The sequence below is a fragment of the Carassius carassius genome, chromosome 11 (genome assembly GCF_963082965.1).
Source record: "Carassius carassius chromosome 11, fCarCar2.1, whole genome shotgun sequence".
Taxonomy (NCBI): domain Eukaryota; kingdom Metazoa; phylum Chordata; class Actinopteri; order Cypriniformes; family Cyprinidae; genus Carassius; species Carassius carassius.
In genome coordinates this window covers 22,802,051-22,818,015 of record NC_081765.1, presented here as the reverse complement: position 1 = coordinate 22,818,015, position 15,965 = coordinate 22,802,051, and the positions used below count along the sequence as shown (strand labels likewise).

The 15,965-nt window shown below is 39.4% G+C and overlaps 1 protein-coding gene across 13 annotated transcripts; it reads right to left on the bottom strand.

The window, feature by feature from the left end:
- Positions 1-184: 184 nt before the first annotated feature.
- On the bottom strand, positions 185-15,416 carry LOC132153040 (putative ATP-dependent RNA helicase Pl10). 13 transcript variants are annotated; one of them, XM_059562164.1, is made up of 22 exons: positions 15,040-15,416; positions 13,487-13,538; positions 13,256-13,303; positions 12,798-12,857; positions 12,326-12,418; positions 12,166-12,237; positions 11,395-11,478; positions 7,335-7,511; positions 7,113-7,248; positions 6,696-6,812; positions 6,491-6,590; positions 6,244-6,379; positions 5,391-5,488; positions 5,188-5,286; positions 4,937-5,097; positions 4,692-4,836; positions 4,461-4,605; positions 3,607-3,788; positions 3,409-3,526; positions 3,177-3,330; positions 2,970-3,094; positions 185-2,800 (listed from the first exon to the last, which is right to left on the bottom strand). In XM_059562164.1, exons 1-22 carry the CDS (start codon positions 15,082-15,084, stop codon positions 2,718-2,720), a joined length of 2,430 nt encoding a protein of 809 aa, XP_059418147.1. In that variant the 5' UTR covers positions 15,085-15,416; the 3' UTR covers positions 185-2,717. The 13 variants fall into 13 exon arrangements, with proteins under 13 accessions (XP_059418147.1, XP_059418148.1, XP_059418146.1 ...); XM_059562165.1 differs by having other exon boundaries at positions 6,696-6,809; XM_059562163.1 differs by having other exon boundaries at positions 5,188-5,289; positions 15,040-15,415.
- Positions 15,417-15,965: the final 549 nt, after the last annotated feature.

Sequence of the window (15,965 nt, the reverse complement as noted above, 5' to 3'; positions counted from 1 at the left end):
TCAGTCTAGTCCTTAACTACTAGTCTGTTAGCACTTTAACAGTGAAAATATGATCTGTGGCGATCAAAAAAAAATTTTGTAATTTGATTAACAGAGTTCCCAATCACCAGCACATGAAGAGCAGATGCTTGTCCAAATTTCTGCAACATGAAACGCTTAAGAAATCATGCTCGATTGTAAGGAATTTGCATCAGAAACTTTTATTTTGGTAAAATCATACAATAAATGCACAGCTGAGTCATCTCATGCAGTGCAGAGCCTAGAAGCTACGACATAAAGCAAATACTAAATCTAAAGAAGCTCTGGTGTCCTCTCAGGAAGCCAACTATTCTCCTTTTTCCATCTGGGTGGAGGGCAGGGGATGTGATTTCAGTGTTTCCAATACACTTTAAGACTTATTGCTAGCGTGGATACTTGCAGCTTCTCCTGAGTGGACTAATACCAGAGTCGCTGTATGTGTAAATACAACAGATCAACCACATGTTCAAGGTTGCCATGTGCCAGACACTGACAGAAACAAAACTTCAACAGAACCAATGCCAATCTGTAGGACAGAAAAAAGCACACATTTGGAGAATCTGGACACTTTTTGCACTGATATTTATTTAACTTTTTGTTTTTTAATCCAAACCTTGGCATGTTTTTTTTTCCTTCTTTTTTTTCGGTTTCCAATTCTGAGAGCCAATTGGTAATTCCATAGCGACGTGATGCCATTAGGCCTTTAACAGCTGTGGAAACTGATCAAGTTCATTACGTCTGAAACATTAAAAAAAGCTCACGCTACCCCGAAATACAGAAATTTTCCACGCATACAGGTGACATTCAACATTCAAGTGCCAGTGTTCAGGTATTGTCTTTTGGTCAAGTTACTTGAAACTTTCAAAGATTCACTTTGAGGCTTATAAAAATAAATATTTCTCAAAAAATGCTTAATAACTTACACAAAACTAGCAGCAAAAGTAGAATCTAGAAATCTGTGTGCAAATAGCTAAATTCCCCACTGCTGATTGCCCTGGTCCCAAATAAATCCTGGTAGTGAGAACCCTTCCCCTTTTGTAAACAAGCTGCGTATCCTGACACAACATTTGGAAGCTTGAGGACATGCACTCAAGACACGTTTATATATAAAACTCGAAATGTGCAATAAAATAACTTTGTAAAACTTGATGGGCACAACGTACACGGGCCTAGACCTAACTAAAGTAGCACCATTCAACTTGAAGTTCTTAATACTGTCAGTGCATCTGCTTGAATTCATCAAAAATAAAAAAAAATAAAAGAAAGTCAAGGCACATCCTCACTTGAGAAGAAAATCTATTGCACTTGCGATAAATGCCTTATTTCTCCTCCACTCGAGCGCTTCTGTCCTTTTCAAGAAAAGAAGCTGTAAACTGGCTCCTCAGCCAGTGGTTTAGTTCACATCTAACCAGATGAATTTCAGGAGCTGACAGCATTGGTATACCTGGTGTCCAGCCTCGCACACAACAGCGGGACTCCATACACAAGCTAAAATGGTGGCCTGTCTAACTGCACTCGCGTCAGGTCCAATGCAAACAAACTCCTGGTTTTGATCCACCAGTGCCTCAAAATGAACTCCCATGCTGCCTCTACCATGAAAAAGGGAGCAATGCTTGCTGCGCAGCTTGAAAAGAGAGGACGTTTGTATTAAAAGAAAGCCTGCAACAGTTCATTTGTCTTCTCTCCTTGACCAAAAAACAAAACACTAGCATGCGTATTTGACCAAAGCGGTCATGTAGCAAAGGCACGGCCGCTTTGGTTCTGTGGTCCGTTTGTAGCCATTTGAACTTTGCTTTCAGGATGGCAGCCATTTTTTGTTTTGCTGACATTTGTGAAGAACGTTTGATCAAAAAACCTCGGAGTTTTTCAATAAAATCACATCTGCTTCTCTAAAATGTTGTTTAGAGGAAGAAAAGTAGTAGTTAACAAAAAAAGCTGCCCACTTCGAGTGGCTAGCATGTGGTTCTTACTAGCTGCCGTAACACTGTCAATTAAAACAAGTGGAGTAAGAAGTTCCAGCATTTTGAATTTTCAAACACGGAGTGTTTCCAATATTTCATTATGAATATCACAACTGGAATGGCCTTTTCAAGACAACCATATCCCTAAAGAGGTGTCTCTGCAGGATAGAGTGAGCAAAACAAAAAGTCAGTCAGACCGATTTGTCCCTTGTGACACAGATGCTTCAGAGAACGGTTCTAGCAAAGCGCCTGAGATGCGTTTTACTTTGTGACTTGTATTGTTGGCTTCATGATATCGGTGATAATTTGAAGTTCAAATGGAACAGCGACTCGCTGAGTCATGTTATCCCAGTATTTGCCAAGGTTTGATTGAGTACAAGCTTTCAAATACCTTTACAGCAAAAAAACAAAAAATACATTGCTCCTGGCCAAGTTCACTCAATGAAATTAACAAAACTAAATTCCTGTCTATATTCAAAAAGGCACAGTACATTCACATAGAAAATGATCCTCTTTTTTTTTTTAAACAAAGAAAAGGTCAGAAATGAAGGTGCTGTAATAGATCAAATACACAAGTGTTTGTTATTCTGCTCCAGTTCTTCCACAGATCAGCTCCCTTTAGAATGTGGGCCGAGAATCACTGCGTGTAATGTACCGAGTTCATAAAGCTACACGGGGGGAAAGAGTCTGGCTATGATAACATGTGGTTTCCGCTCAGCTAGTTTGGCAAACGTACATTTAGTTGCCCCACCAGTCCACCTGGGCATAGTTTCCTCCATAGTTGCCCCCATAGCTGTCACCACCGAAACTCCCAAAGCCACCTAAAATGGACAATAAATTCAGGACTGCTTTCAACAATTTCCACTGACTTTTGATTGTTTATTGTTAAGTTTATTAATCTAGGCTACATGTTAACATTTATACACACACATATGCATGCGTATTATATATAAAATCAAATCATAAGATGTGGTTTGAAGTTAAACTAACCCTTATTGCCTCCAAAACCTCTGTTCCCTCCATGGCCACCAGTGTTTCGAGCGCCACGGTTGGTGAAAGCACTGCCGCCCCCAGCAACCTGGCGGTAATCCCTAGCCCCAAAGCCACCAGAGAACCTGCAGGACAAGAATAACATCATGAATCTGGAAGATACACAAACCCATTGGGGAGATCTGAAGAGCTCGGATGCTTCCGTACCTTTTGGGGCGTCCACGGTTGGTGCTCTTGTGCTGGTGCTCGTAGGCTAGGTTTTCAAGCCAGGAAGGCACCTCCTGTTTGGCCTCCACCAAGATGTCCAGCAGATCTTTTGTGATGTTGCTGTTCTTATCATTGTAGAAGGATGTGGCCAGACCTGAAGATAAATCAAGAATTCAAACAGATGTTCTGGCAAAAACTTCAAGATATTTTTGAAAACTATAGCAAAATTCACCAAGGTTTCCCACACGGCCTGTACGACCGATGCGGTGGACGTACTCCTCAATGTCACTAGGCAAGTCAAAATTGATTACGTGTTTCACGTTGGAGATATCAAGGCCACGTGCAGCCACCTATCAAGACAAAAACACAACCAGTTAAGCAATCAGGAGGAAAACCACAGGCTTCCAGTGAACGAGCAGACTCTACTCACAGCGGTGGCAACCATGATAGGGCAGCGCCCAGAACGGAACTGGTGGAGCGCTTCCTCACGATCACGCTGAGAGCGGTCCCCATGGATACTGGTGCATGCATAGCCCTCGCGATAGAGGAAGTCCTCAAGAGCATCAGCACCCTTCTTCGTCTCCACAAACACCAGTGTGAGAGAATCCTTGCCTACAAAGACAAAGGTAAGTCACTCTGGATAAACATCTTGCAAATGAAGAAATACATTTGTGCTTTTGTAATCTTAATTATCTGCACTGAATGCCATATTAGCCACAGCTTGCTTCTTTACTGTAGTCAGGTTTTGCCATGATGTCAATCAACACACAAGGATGAAACTGTAGAACGCCCTTCCATTAAAATGTCCCACTACGTGACTTCATTCCCTCCGTTTAAGCCTTCTGCTACAGTCTTTGCTTAGATCATGTTGGCATGGCAGCACTTATCACATGAGACTTATCTAAAAGCACGGGCGTCTCTGTTGCTATGGATATACATGAGAGCTTCCCCAAGAAGCCAATCACTGTTTCTACATGTTTACAACACAACAGCAATAGCTAAAGAACACTCTTTAACTTTAAAACCACTCAGATTTAAGTAATTTTATTTATATTTGCAAAGAAAAGGAGTATGTTAAAAAAATAAATGGTAATAACTCAGCTTCTAACTCTTCCCATATCACTATTTGCAGTACTATTTTTAAAAACTAGTGCTACAACAATAAAATCTATACACCCACATATACCCTCACACTGAGCTTGACCAAGAATTTGTTATTCCAGCAACAAGTCATCGAGGATCCCATGACATTGAGAAACAGTCGACGAGTAAAGACATTTTTACCTGTAGCATTGAGCAGGTCAAGGAGGAAGGAGCGCTTGTCATTCTCTTCCACCCAAACCACCTTCTGAGTGATGTTCTCTGAGGTGGAGCCCACTCGGCCCACAGCCAGGAATATATACTCCTCCAGAAAGTCACGGGCCAGAATCTTCAAATAAAAAACAATGAGTTCTTTATTAAAATCCTAACTTTTATTCAAGTCCATAATGAGACCCACTGGTTAGCCTCATATACCTGGATCTCTTTCGGGAAGGTGGCACTGAACATCATGGTCTGGCGAGACCCTTTTGGAGGCATGGTGTCCTGCTCCACGATACGTCTGATCTGGGGTTCGAAACCCATATCGAGCATTCTGTCAGCCTCATCCAACACCAGGTATCTACAAAGAATGTATAAAGTCATTTTTCTGAACCAAGATGTATTTGAAGTCTAAGAAAACTTAAATTATTCTAGCTTAGAATCATATTAGCTTCACTTACTTGCAGTAGTCTAGGCCAATCTTGCCCCGCTCCATCATGTCTACCAGACGGCCTGGTGTGGCCACTAACAGGTGACAGCCTCTTTCCAAATCACGGATCTGCTGGCCTATATCTGCACCTCCATACACCACACACGGGCGCACTCTGGAGCGGTAAGAGAACTGCAGAAGATGGCAAAACAATTAGTGAAGATGAGCTTTAAATTGGACCAAATTTTGCTAACCTATAACTGGTTTACCAGAAAGATATACCTTTCTGGCCTCGTCATAAATCTGAAGAGCAAGTTCTCTTGTTGGAGCCAGTACCAGAGAGATAGGAAATTGCTTACGACGGACGTACTTCCCATTCTCCTGCTTAAAGACCAAAACAAAATATTTTCATGACAGAAGCAGAAATGCTTTCCCTCACAAGACTCTTTGTACAGGTTTCGGCCAATTAAGAGATGTATAGTAACCTGGGTGCTGGCTTTGGTGGCCTGCAGTGCCTCTCCAGGTCCATCAGTGTAGATCTGACTAAGCACAGGAAGTAAGAAGGCTGCAGTCTTCCCTGAGCCTGAGAGAATAGAGCATACACACATGATGAAGCACACTCTCAAATTACTCTCTACTTATCATCCACATTAGACATCCAAAGCCAGAGTTTGCTCATTCAACCTGGTAAACATTGCGGTTTATACTGACCATGCCCTACCTACTGAGATAGGAAGAGGTCATCTAACTCACAAGGGGTCACAATCCTAGATAGAAAATGTTCTAAGGTAAATGTTCTAGAAGATATGCAAGTTGACAGATGTGAGTGATTCAAAATCAAAGCAATAGAAATGTCTACAGAAAAACATCAGTTTATCATACTTACCATTTTAGAATGATACCATTTATTACATTTATTTTCCTAATAAAGTTACTGTAGAGTAATGGCATTTGACTTTTTTTTACATTTTACTTTGTGTTCAAGGATCGGTCAATGAACTCTTGAAAAACATTCATTCAATTATTCAATGGCATGAACTTGGGCTCACACAATTACTCATTTTACTCAAGTCAACCAAAAAAAAAAAAAAAAAGCATTAACTTAATCAGAGGGTCGATGTTTATGTACATGACCCATAACACATAACGCAGCATCAGCAGTCTTTGCAGTTTCAGGTAAGTCCAGCTAAAGCTACTGGCACTGTAAAAATAAAATAAAATTTATATAAATAAAAAAGGCCTAGTATCCTACTTTCTAAGTTTTATCATCCCATGATTACAAATATACTTTGCATTATAGTTAAAGTGGGATGGAAATTTAAACCATTTTTCTCCCACCTGTTTGAGCACAGGCCATCAGATCCCTCTTGGCCTTGATAATGGGGATCGCATACTTTTGAACAGGAGTAGGCCGTGTGTAGCGGCTCAAGGTGATGTTGCCCATAATGATCTCGCCCATATCCACATCATGGAACTGAAAAAAAAAAAAAAACATATAGAAAACATCATCCATTTGCTGTAGCAGCCCTCCACTTTATTTGTTTTAATACTTGATTCAACAAGGCACTATGATTATTAGGCTTACACTCTCAATATGCCCAGGACTGTTTGATCCAGTGGCCTCCACAGGAATGTCATCATACTTCTCAAAGTTAATCCCAGTGTTGCTCGCAGAGAACAGCTCCCTGTCGTTTGGAGGGGGAGACAGAGGAGACACAAGATCTTAAATCACACAGACAGATGGACTCAGGAGACAGGACACACAGTGCAATTAGCAGGGGACCACTTACTGTTCCAGACGTTCGTTGGGGGGCAGTGGCTTTGACCAGTCCTCTTCATCTCTGGATTCTTCAACCCAACGACTGTTCCCTCCTGTTCCTCCTCCAAAGCCTCCACGTTCATACCTGCTAGGAAACAATTATTATTTTTATAAAAACACTGTAACACACCACCATAAACACTCAACTTTTACTTAATCTAGAAATCTTGCCAAATCAAATGTCAAAATGCCCATGATGACGTGTAGACTCAGTCTACACATGTAAACACAGTCCTTTATGCCTTAAGTGAACGTAAACAGTTGGGAGGTTGAGAACTTTTTAATTACAAGGCTAGTATTAGATTTTGCCGTTTTATTAAAACAATTGTTGAAAACTGGTGAAATTGCAATGGTATCTAAAATATAGTGTTACTGCACTCTTCCTCACCTTCCTCTTGAGCCAGCTCCTCTATCATTGAAGAACGCAGACTTCCCTCTGTCAGAACACCCACCAAAGCTAGTGTAGGCGTCTCTGTTCACCAAAGAGTTCCAGCCTCCATCTTTGTTCTCATAACTGACATAACCTGCAATTTCATTATGTTAGAGCATTAGAAACATGTACATCTTGCAAAACAATGACTATCATTTTAAAATTCTGTAAAACTCTCACCTGCATTATGCATTGGCTGGTTGAAGGGACCACCATTCCTGTTTCCACGAAAGCCACCACGTCCACCTCTGTCATTACGAGGAGGTCCACGGCCAAAGTTTGCAGTCCCATTCACACGACCATCATGGTACCCATTGACAAAACCATTGCTACGACCGCCGTCCCACCCTGGAGAATCTTTCAAAAAGGGACAGACAGGTAGAGAATGTGAGGATATTGAGGGAACGGCTCTAATTTATAACTTAGCTCAAAGCCAAGACTGATATCAGTGATGGGTAAGTGAGCGGCAGATGTGAAAAAGCCAGTAAAGCAGTTTGCTTCTACGGCAACAAATAGAACAATACAAGTAAGTTGAGTGAACCAGACAAACAGGTTCATGGGTAGGGATGGGTATCGTTAAGGTTTTAAGGGTATTACTACTCTTACCGATACTGCTCAACGGTCCGGTACTTTAACAGTATTCTTATCGGTACTTTGTGTTGTGTGTGTTTTTTTTTTAAGAACGACTTGAGAACAGAATTAACATTTCTTTATTTTTTTTATGTAAAATTAATAAAACAATTATTTGTAGTGCAAGAAACAGCCATGTTTGAACAAATAGCTATTATGCAAAAACAAATGAACATAAAACAAATGAAATAAACTATGTTTCTGCTAAAGAAGATACAGTGGTACAAAGCAACACGGGTGGGGCATGTAGGTAGGCTGCAAAAGGACTCTTTAGCCATTCTTTTGAAGAAAGATACATACTGATTTTTCTTTATTTGGAATTTTAAAAACAAGTAGAAAATATGTTGATTTCGTTCTCTCATTTCTCCCAAAAGAAATCAACAGAATTTCTATGTAAGGTTAGCAAACCAGGGAGATTTTACATTTATTTTAAATGACGTAAACAACGTTGATTCAACATGATTTTAGCATACTTACCTGACGTAGATGGGGCAACAACCAGAGACGAGCTAGCTAGGCAGTCGAAAACTTCGCATTTCTCTGTCGGCACATAATGCACTTTTGAAAGATGCTTTGACAGATTGCTTGTGTTTCCACCCTTACAAGCAAAAATTGTGTTGCACTTATGACAACGAGCTCTAGTTAGGGTGACCAGACGTCCAGAAAAATTCGGGCCAGTCCCGAAATCTAAACTGTTGTCCCGAATCTGGCCCTAATTGTCCCGAAAATTATACTTAAGCAAAATCTTGAGTAGTTATTGTCTATAAAACTGTCTGCGGAGGTTGAGTCGTCCTGCAACCATCCCCCGCCAGCTGCTCATTGGCTGCAGCATTTATTTCTAAGTTCTAAAAAAATACAATACGACCCTTTTGTCCCCTTTTTGTTTTAAAGCTTGATGAAGAGAGCGCAAGTTGCTGCAGCTGCGAGGAGGACAGTGATGCACGCGTACAGGAGTGATTGACAGTTCGCGGCACTGTGTACAAAAAATAAGTTTAAGCTTATTAGCCTTACAGAAAGGTCTGATTTACACACTGTTACAAAACTGTCTTTTTTTCTTTTTACAATGACATTGGAGTTCATGATTTTAATGTTTTTGTTTCTTATGGCAGACCAAAGAGTAATGACAGGCGGTTGATCTTTGAATAAAAATGTGTTTAGTTAAGGTTTGAAATGCATTATCTTTTATTATAGGCTACGCAGTCTGATATCAAGCCCCCCACCCCCCACCCCGAATTTCAGCCAATCTCATCTGGTCACCCGAACTCTAGTGAAGTATAACCAGACTTTGGAACGTTTTGCCCTCTCCACCATCGTCACTTTTTATTATTAAGCGGGAGTTTTCGTACTGTTATTCGTGTGTGTGCGCGACTGACAGACAGCCTCCGCTGCGCGCATGAGAGATCTCGCAGATCTCACAGACAAACGTCGTAATACAACCCGAATTCCGGAAAAGTTGGGACGTTTTTTAAATTTTAATAAAATGAAAACTAAAGGAATTTCAAATCACATGAGCCAATATTTTATTCACAATAGAACATAGATAACGTAGCAAATGTTTAAACTGAGAAATTTTACACTTTTATCCACTTAATTAACATTTAAAATGTAATGCCTGCTACAGGTCTCAAAAAAGTTGGCACGGGGGCAACAAATGGCTAAAAAAGCAAGCAGTTTTGAAAAGATTCAGCTGGGAGAACATCTAGTGATTAATTAAGTTAATTGATATCAGGTCTGTAACATGATTAGCTATAAAAGCTTTGTCTTAGAGAAGCAGAGTCTCTCAGAAGTAAAGATGGGCAGAGGCTCTCCAATCTGTGAAAGACTGCGTAAAAAAATTGTGGAAAACTTTCAAAACAATGTTCCTCAACGTCAAATTGCAAAGGCTTTGCAAATCTCATCATCTACAGTGCATAACATCATCAAAAGATTCAGAGAAACTGGAGAAATCTCTGTGCGTAAGGGACAAGGCCGGAGACCTTTATTGGATGCCCGTGGTCTTCAGGCTCTCAGACGACACTGCATCACTCATCGGCATGATTGTGTCAATGACATTACTAAATGGGCCCAGGAATACTTTCAGAAACCACTGTCGGTAAACACAATCCGCCGTGCCATCAGCAGATGCCAACTAAAGCTCTATCATGCAAAAAGGAAGCCATATGTGAACATGGTCCAGAAGCGCCGTCGTGTCCTGTGGGCCAAGGCTCATTTAAAATGGACTATTTCAAAGTGGAATAGTGTTTTATGGTCAGACGAGTCCAAATTTGACATTCTTGTTGGAAATCACGGACGCCGTGTCCTCCGGGCTAAAGAGGAGGGAGACCTTCCAGCATGTTATCAGCGTTCAGTTCAAAAGCCAGCGTCTCTGATGGTATGGGGGTGCATAAGTGCATACGGTATGGGCAGCTTGCATGTTTTGGAAGGCTCTGTGAATGCTGAAAGGTATATAAAGGTTTTAGAGCAACATATGCTTCCCTCCAAACAACGTCTATTTCAGGGAAGGCCTTGTTTATTTCAGCAGGACAATGCAAAACCACATACTGCAGCTATAACAACAGCATGGCTTCGTCGTAGAAGAGTCCGGGTGCTAACCTGGCCTGCCTGCAGTCCAGATCTTTCACCTATAGAGAACATTTGGCGCATCATTAAACGAAAAATACGTCAAAGACGACCACAAACTCTTCAGCAGCTGGAAATCTATATAAGGCAAGAATGGGACCAAATTCCAACAGTAAAACTCCAGCAACTCATAGCCTCAATGCCCAGACGTCTTCAAACTGTTTTGAAAAGAAAAGGAGATGCTACACCATGGTAAACATGCCCCGTCCCAACTATTTTGAGACCTGTAGCAGAAATCAAAATTGAAATGAGCTCATTTTGTGCATAAAATTGTAAACTTTCTCAGTTTAAACATTTGCTATGTTATCTATGTTCTATTGTGAATAAAATATTGGCTCATGTGATCTGAAAGTCTTTTAGTTTTCATTTTATTAAAATTTAAAAAACGTCCCAACTTTTCCGGAATTCGGGTTGTATGATCGCACATTAGAAATGTTTGGTGAGATAAAATGTGCACGATAACATTATTAAGGAAAAATACATACATTAATTTTTTCCCTCCAGTAGCGAAAGCAGAACCGATAGCGTCAGATCTTACTGATACTACGGTCTTTCATAATTTAGCCCCGGGGCCAGTTTAATACCGGGTTTCGGTACCCATCCCTATTCATGGGACTGCTTAATTTTTTTTTTTATAAAAAATGCAGATCAGGCGCACAGAAAGAACTATGGGGATTATTTGGCCAAAACAGGCACTCCTAGTGCTTACAAAACCATATGAAGAAAAAACAACCTGTTCGGTCATCCCAGTGACTTGCCCAACTATTCCTTTCTGATAAAAATCCAGTTTCAGGAACAAAAAGCACACACACTCCAAAATTTATAGAGCAATGTACTTTATCAAATGAGGTTGTGATCACACAAAAAAAGAAAAATCTTCCAAGCACTGGAGCATATACAGATGAATCACCACATAAATGGGTGATCATTTTCTGTCCAAAATCCGCCAAAAGCAGGCCAAGCCATGCCACAGTCTGATGCTCAAATTTACCACAGCGATCAGCCCAGCTGATAACACTGGCTACATCCTCGCTTCCGTCAGTGGCTACGCTGCTGTCAGTACGCGCAGGAGAGGCTGCAAGTGACACACACAGAGAAATTAACCAGGACTGCTCCCATGCATATGCATACCCACGCTTCATTACTCCAGCATACAAAAACGGGCTAAAAAACACAAACAACTTGCATATCTGACTTCCTCAGATGTGGTTAAACCACACAACCAAACATTAGCTTTCCAAACTTAATTGAAAAGAGCACAATCACTGCTGACCTACTTGCTAATCAGAAAGCCAAGGCATACTGTCAAAAATATAATGAAGAATCATCAAAAATACCATCTGTAGCAAGCAGTAAATGCTAAAGAAGTCAAAGTAAATGGCAAACAATCCCTTAAGTAAAATAAATATTTGCAACAAAAGTGAACTTGAGAAAAAAAAAAACAGAGTTGGTGTCTCTTGGCAAGTATGAAACCAAACAACTGACGTGGCAGCAGTGATACGTTAAAGCTCAGATCACTCAATCTTGGGCTAATTGGAGAGAACAAATTATGTTGTGGTGTAGTTAGAAATGTTAACATGTGCATCGCTTAGTATTTAAAAAGAACACAGACACAATTAAGCATGCTAATGACATGTAGCATTAGAACATGTCAGGAGCAACGTCCACAAACTTCAAGGTCTAGTTAAAATGTAGTGAGGTCACAGAGGACAGACAAGGAGAACAGAGGGATGATGCAGAAATCCCATGCATAAAGATATACCACATCGGTCTGGCCAGCCACTAGTGTACGTGTGATAAAACGAGAGCTCCTGGGATGGATTTCTCTGGGAACCTAAGCAGAGGCACAGGACACTTAAAAGACAACCATTCCTTCACATCGGAGGAGTGTAAAAGCAAATCAAGCCGTTTTGAATAGTTACCGGTCCTAAAGTCATTCCATCCAGTCGGATAGTTATGCCTGTGTCTTTGGTTTCCCTCAGGGTGCCAACTCTGAGGATACTGTTTGGGAGAAACTTGATGGACAGTTTCACAATGTCAGAAGATGGGGTAATATTTAAAAGTACTCAAAGGAGTGTGTGTTTACGCTATTGCATTCAAGCTTCTTTCCTATTTGTTCACATTTAGAGAGTCAGTTAGAAAAGAGAAGAAAGGAGAGAAATGCAAGCAACCACAGCTGCAGGATAATCACATGGAGCAGTTGGACAAAGCCACTAAAGCATTGTGGACTCAGAAATGGCTCCTTCAGTTTCATAAAGTGTGAGGTTCACTCAACACTCTGGGAACTGACTTAAAAATGCCTAGCCCCAAAGTACTGGCTCTGAAGGCAGGGAATTTAAATTTTCATGCATCTTGGAAGCAAAGCACCTTCAGAAGAACCTGACCAAGACTTACAGCTCTGTACTGGTGCCACTGAATAACCGCTCTGTCTACCAGAGGAATAAGCATTTCCTGCTGTGAGAAAACATGAAGTCAAAGTGCAGAAAAAAACTCAACAGTTGATCATAAAGCATTAATTCTAAGACAGATCTAGAGATCATTCTTAAGTGATGAGATGGAGTGGCTCACATCAATAAAAATGGGAAATGATTTATTGAAAAAAAAAAGTTTGTTTTTTGCAATAGTCCAGGTTTTTTATGATACAAACAAGCCCAGAAACAAATAATTTTTTTGTATCAAGTATTTTCACATGACAGTTATTTTGAATTGTACACATCCAAGGAAATCGCTAAAGATATCCAATAAAATTTACAGCAACTCAAAAGGCCAAAACTCAATATCCAAATTGTAAATATTTGCCAAATTTGCATGCATCTGACCCACCTTTTAAAAAGTAAATCAGGTTAACATACCATTTTTTGAGGCGTCTTTGTTTCTCAAGTGAGGAGGAATGTAACGCCCTGAAAGAAAATAAAAAATCTTTTTTTTTTTTATTAATTTGCATTTAAAATGTGCACTTTAAAATTCAAAAATATTAAAAAAAAAAAATTGGGCAAATACAAAAAACTATGAGACAGCTGTTTAGGCTTTTCAAGCATTAAATCTGAATTAGGTGAAAGCTTTAAATGAGATAAATCACTTACGACCAGAGCCAGGACCCTGTCCATCAGCTGAGTTCAAGTCTAAAACAGCAAGCTGAAAGATAGAAAGAGCAAAGTGGGCCACTTAGTCCACTACCAGCTACATACATATACATTATATTTATATATATATATATATATATATACATATACATTATATATATATATATATATATATATATATATATATATATATATATATATACACACACACACACCACAGTGTAAACCGAACACAACACTGGGCAAGTTTATCCTATGAAGATCTGAGAAAGAGGTTTCAAATGGTCTACATTAAACAACTTAGAGCGGCATTACAGCATAAAAAGAAAAATTATTAAAAATTATGATTATAAAAGAAAGGTTATTCCACATCTGCATGAGGTGATTTTTAGCCTCGATCACCTTTAATATTTAGTCCACATCTTACTTTTCCATGCAAGGAAATTAAAACATCTGCCTAAAGTTATCTTTTGTGTTCCTCTGAAGAAAGTCGAAAAAGGTTAGAACAACATGGGATTGCATAAATTACAGTGGAGCCCACTGACAAATCTTAAAAAAAAAAAACACCTAAGTTTCCGATGTACCAAATTTGATAGAAGTTTTAAACTCGTTTTCACGAACATCATCTTTCAGAGGGCTAAAGTATAATTAAACCGCTCTGGTCACGTGACTGTTTACATCGGCTATGTAAAAAACGCAATTAAGACAGTCTGTACGATCATTTATACTTGACAACTGTATAAAATACATCAACTCCTTAAAATCTTTAAACTAACATTTGGTCACAGATTTGGCCGCTGGCAGTAATTTGGCGAATCGAATTTCAACAGCGCCTGCCACAAATGTTTGGCAAGCCTTCATGGCCCTAGTCAAGCCTAAAGCCTATGATCATTGTACCAAGAGACACTTCGACATGGTCTTATGTTGAATTGTCTAAAAAAAATTGCTTAATAATTAAAACAAATATAAACCATCATCATCAGTCTGATATATGTACAAATGTTCACTCATATCCAATTAAAAAGGTTGCATTGAACAACAGGCCGCAGACTGAAATCTCCGACAGATTTCGACGTCATGCGTTTTTAAACTGTATTTCTAACAAGACGAACTATTTTCAAGGTTTTACATAACTGATAGGAACTATGTTTACTGTTAAGATGACGGAAAACCGTTCAATGCTGATGTTGATTCTGGTAAGCCTGCTGCAAATGCTGAACATAAACAACAGCGATAAACAGACAAATGCGTCGGCTGTGTCTAAAAAAAAAAACACTTCAAACTCTAAATGTGGACATGAAATAAATGACTAGCTATATATCTCCTGAATTTTATATCTTCAATGAAGAAAGAGATTATAACACGAGGAACTGCGGCTGCGTTTCAACACCTACTGAGGTGCCTTTCTTGACAGCATCTTTGGGTCAACGCAATGTTAGGAATGTTGTCTACAAAGGCAGCTCACTAGGTTTTAGGACGCAGCCTGCGTGTCAAAGCCAACCGATCAGAGCGATTACAGAGCTAGCACATTTAAACACATATTCACAGCCTACCTGCTGCTCTAGACTGTGTGAACCATCGACGACCACATGACTCATAACTAAAGAGAATATGTGAGGATTATTCCTTTATCGCCGAGAAGCTGTTTCTTTGTTGTCTGAAGGATTTCAGCCAAGTCTCCTTTTATAACGACGTCACTTGGTCTTTTGTAGTCCTGTCCTTCTTCAAGGGCTTTTTGTGCCAATACAATTTTTGTGACAAAAAACAATTACACGTTTAAGTGTAAATTATCCTTCCTGGGGCCTTATACTGGCAAAAAATATTGAAAATGTGAAATTTCTTTCACGATGTGTGTGTATTCTGGCCGCTATGCTGAGAGTAGCCCAGTGTGTGCTGTGCTTGTTGGCTCCAGGCTAAATGCCATTGGATCGGCAAACAGAGGAAAGACGTCACAGCGACCGGAATATCGCGAGATGTAGTCGGCACTTTTTTGTTGTTGTTGTTTTTTTTTTTCAATAAAAATTCTAAAGCTATTCAAATTTATGAAACTGCCACGATATTATATATATTATATAATATTACTTTTTTATCTGTTTATGTTCATTTTATGTTTTGTTGTTGTTATTGTTTTACATGCTTTAAACCGTACAATATTGCCTTGTACTTTTTGTTGCCTTGTACTTGTATGTGATGGAAAGCTTAAGTTCTGAGCTTGGATAAACTTTCACTTTGTATACTTTGTTCTAAATAATAAATAATTCTATGGAAGTTTCTTCTACTCCTGGCGGACATTTTTTATGTACCAGTGGATTTTTATTAACTTATGCATCATTTGTTTATCGGTAATTTTTGCTGCTTTTCAAATGCATTTTATATACGAATCAATGTAGATATAACTCGTGATCAGGTCATTTTCAAATTATGTAAAATGGTAGAAACAGTTTTTTTTATTATAAAATTATTATGCATTAATTACTGC

Excerpts from the sequence above, each read along its gene's own strand:
- LOC132153040 (XM_059562163.1), bottom strand. The coding sequence starts at position 15,084 with ATGAGTCATGTGGTCGTCGATGGTTCACACAGTCTAGAGCAGCAG. Across the intron at positions 6,591-6,695 it reads CCCAACGAACGTCTGGAACA|GGAGCTGTTCTCTGCGAGCA; the intron begins GTAAGTGGTCCC and ends TCCAAACGACAG. Across the intron at positions 3,331-3,408 it reads AGGCCGTGTGGGAAACCTTG|GTCTGGCCACATCCTTCTAC; the intron begins GTGAATTTTGCT and ends ATTTATCTTCAG.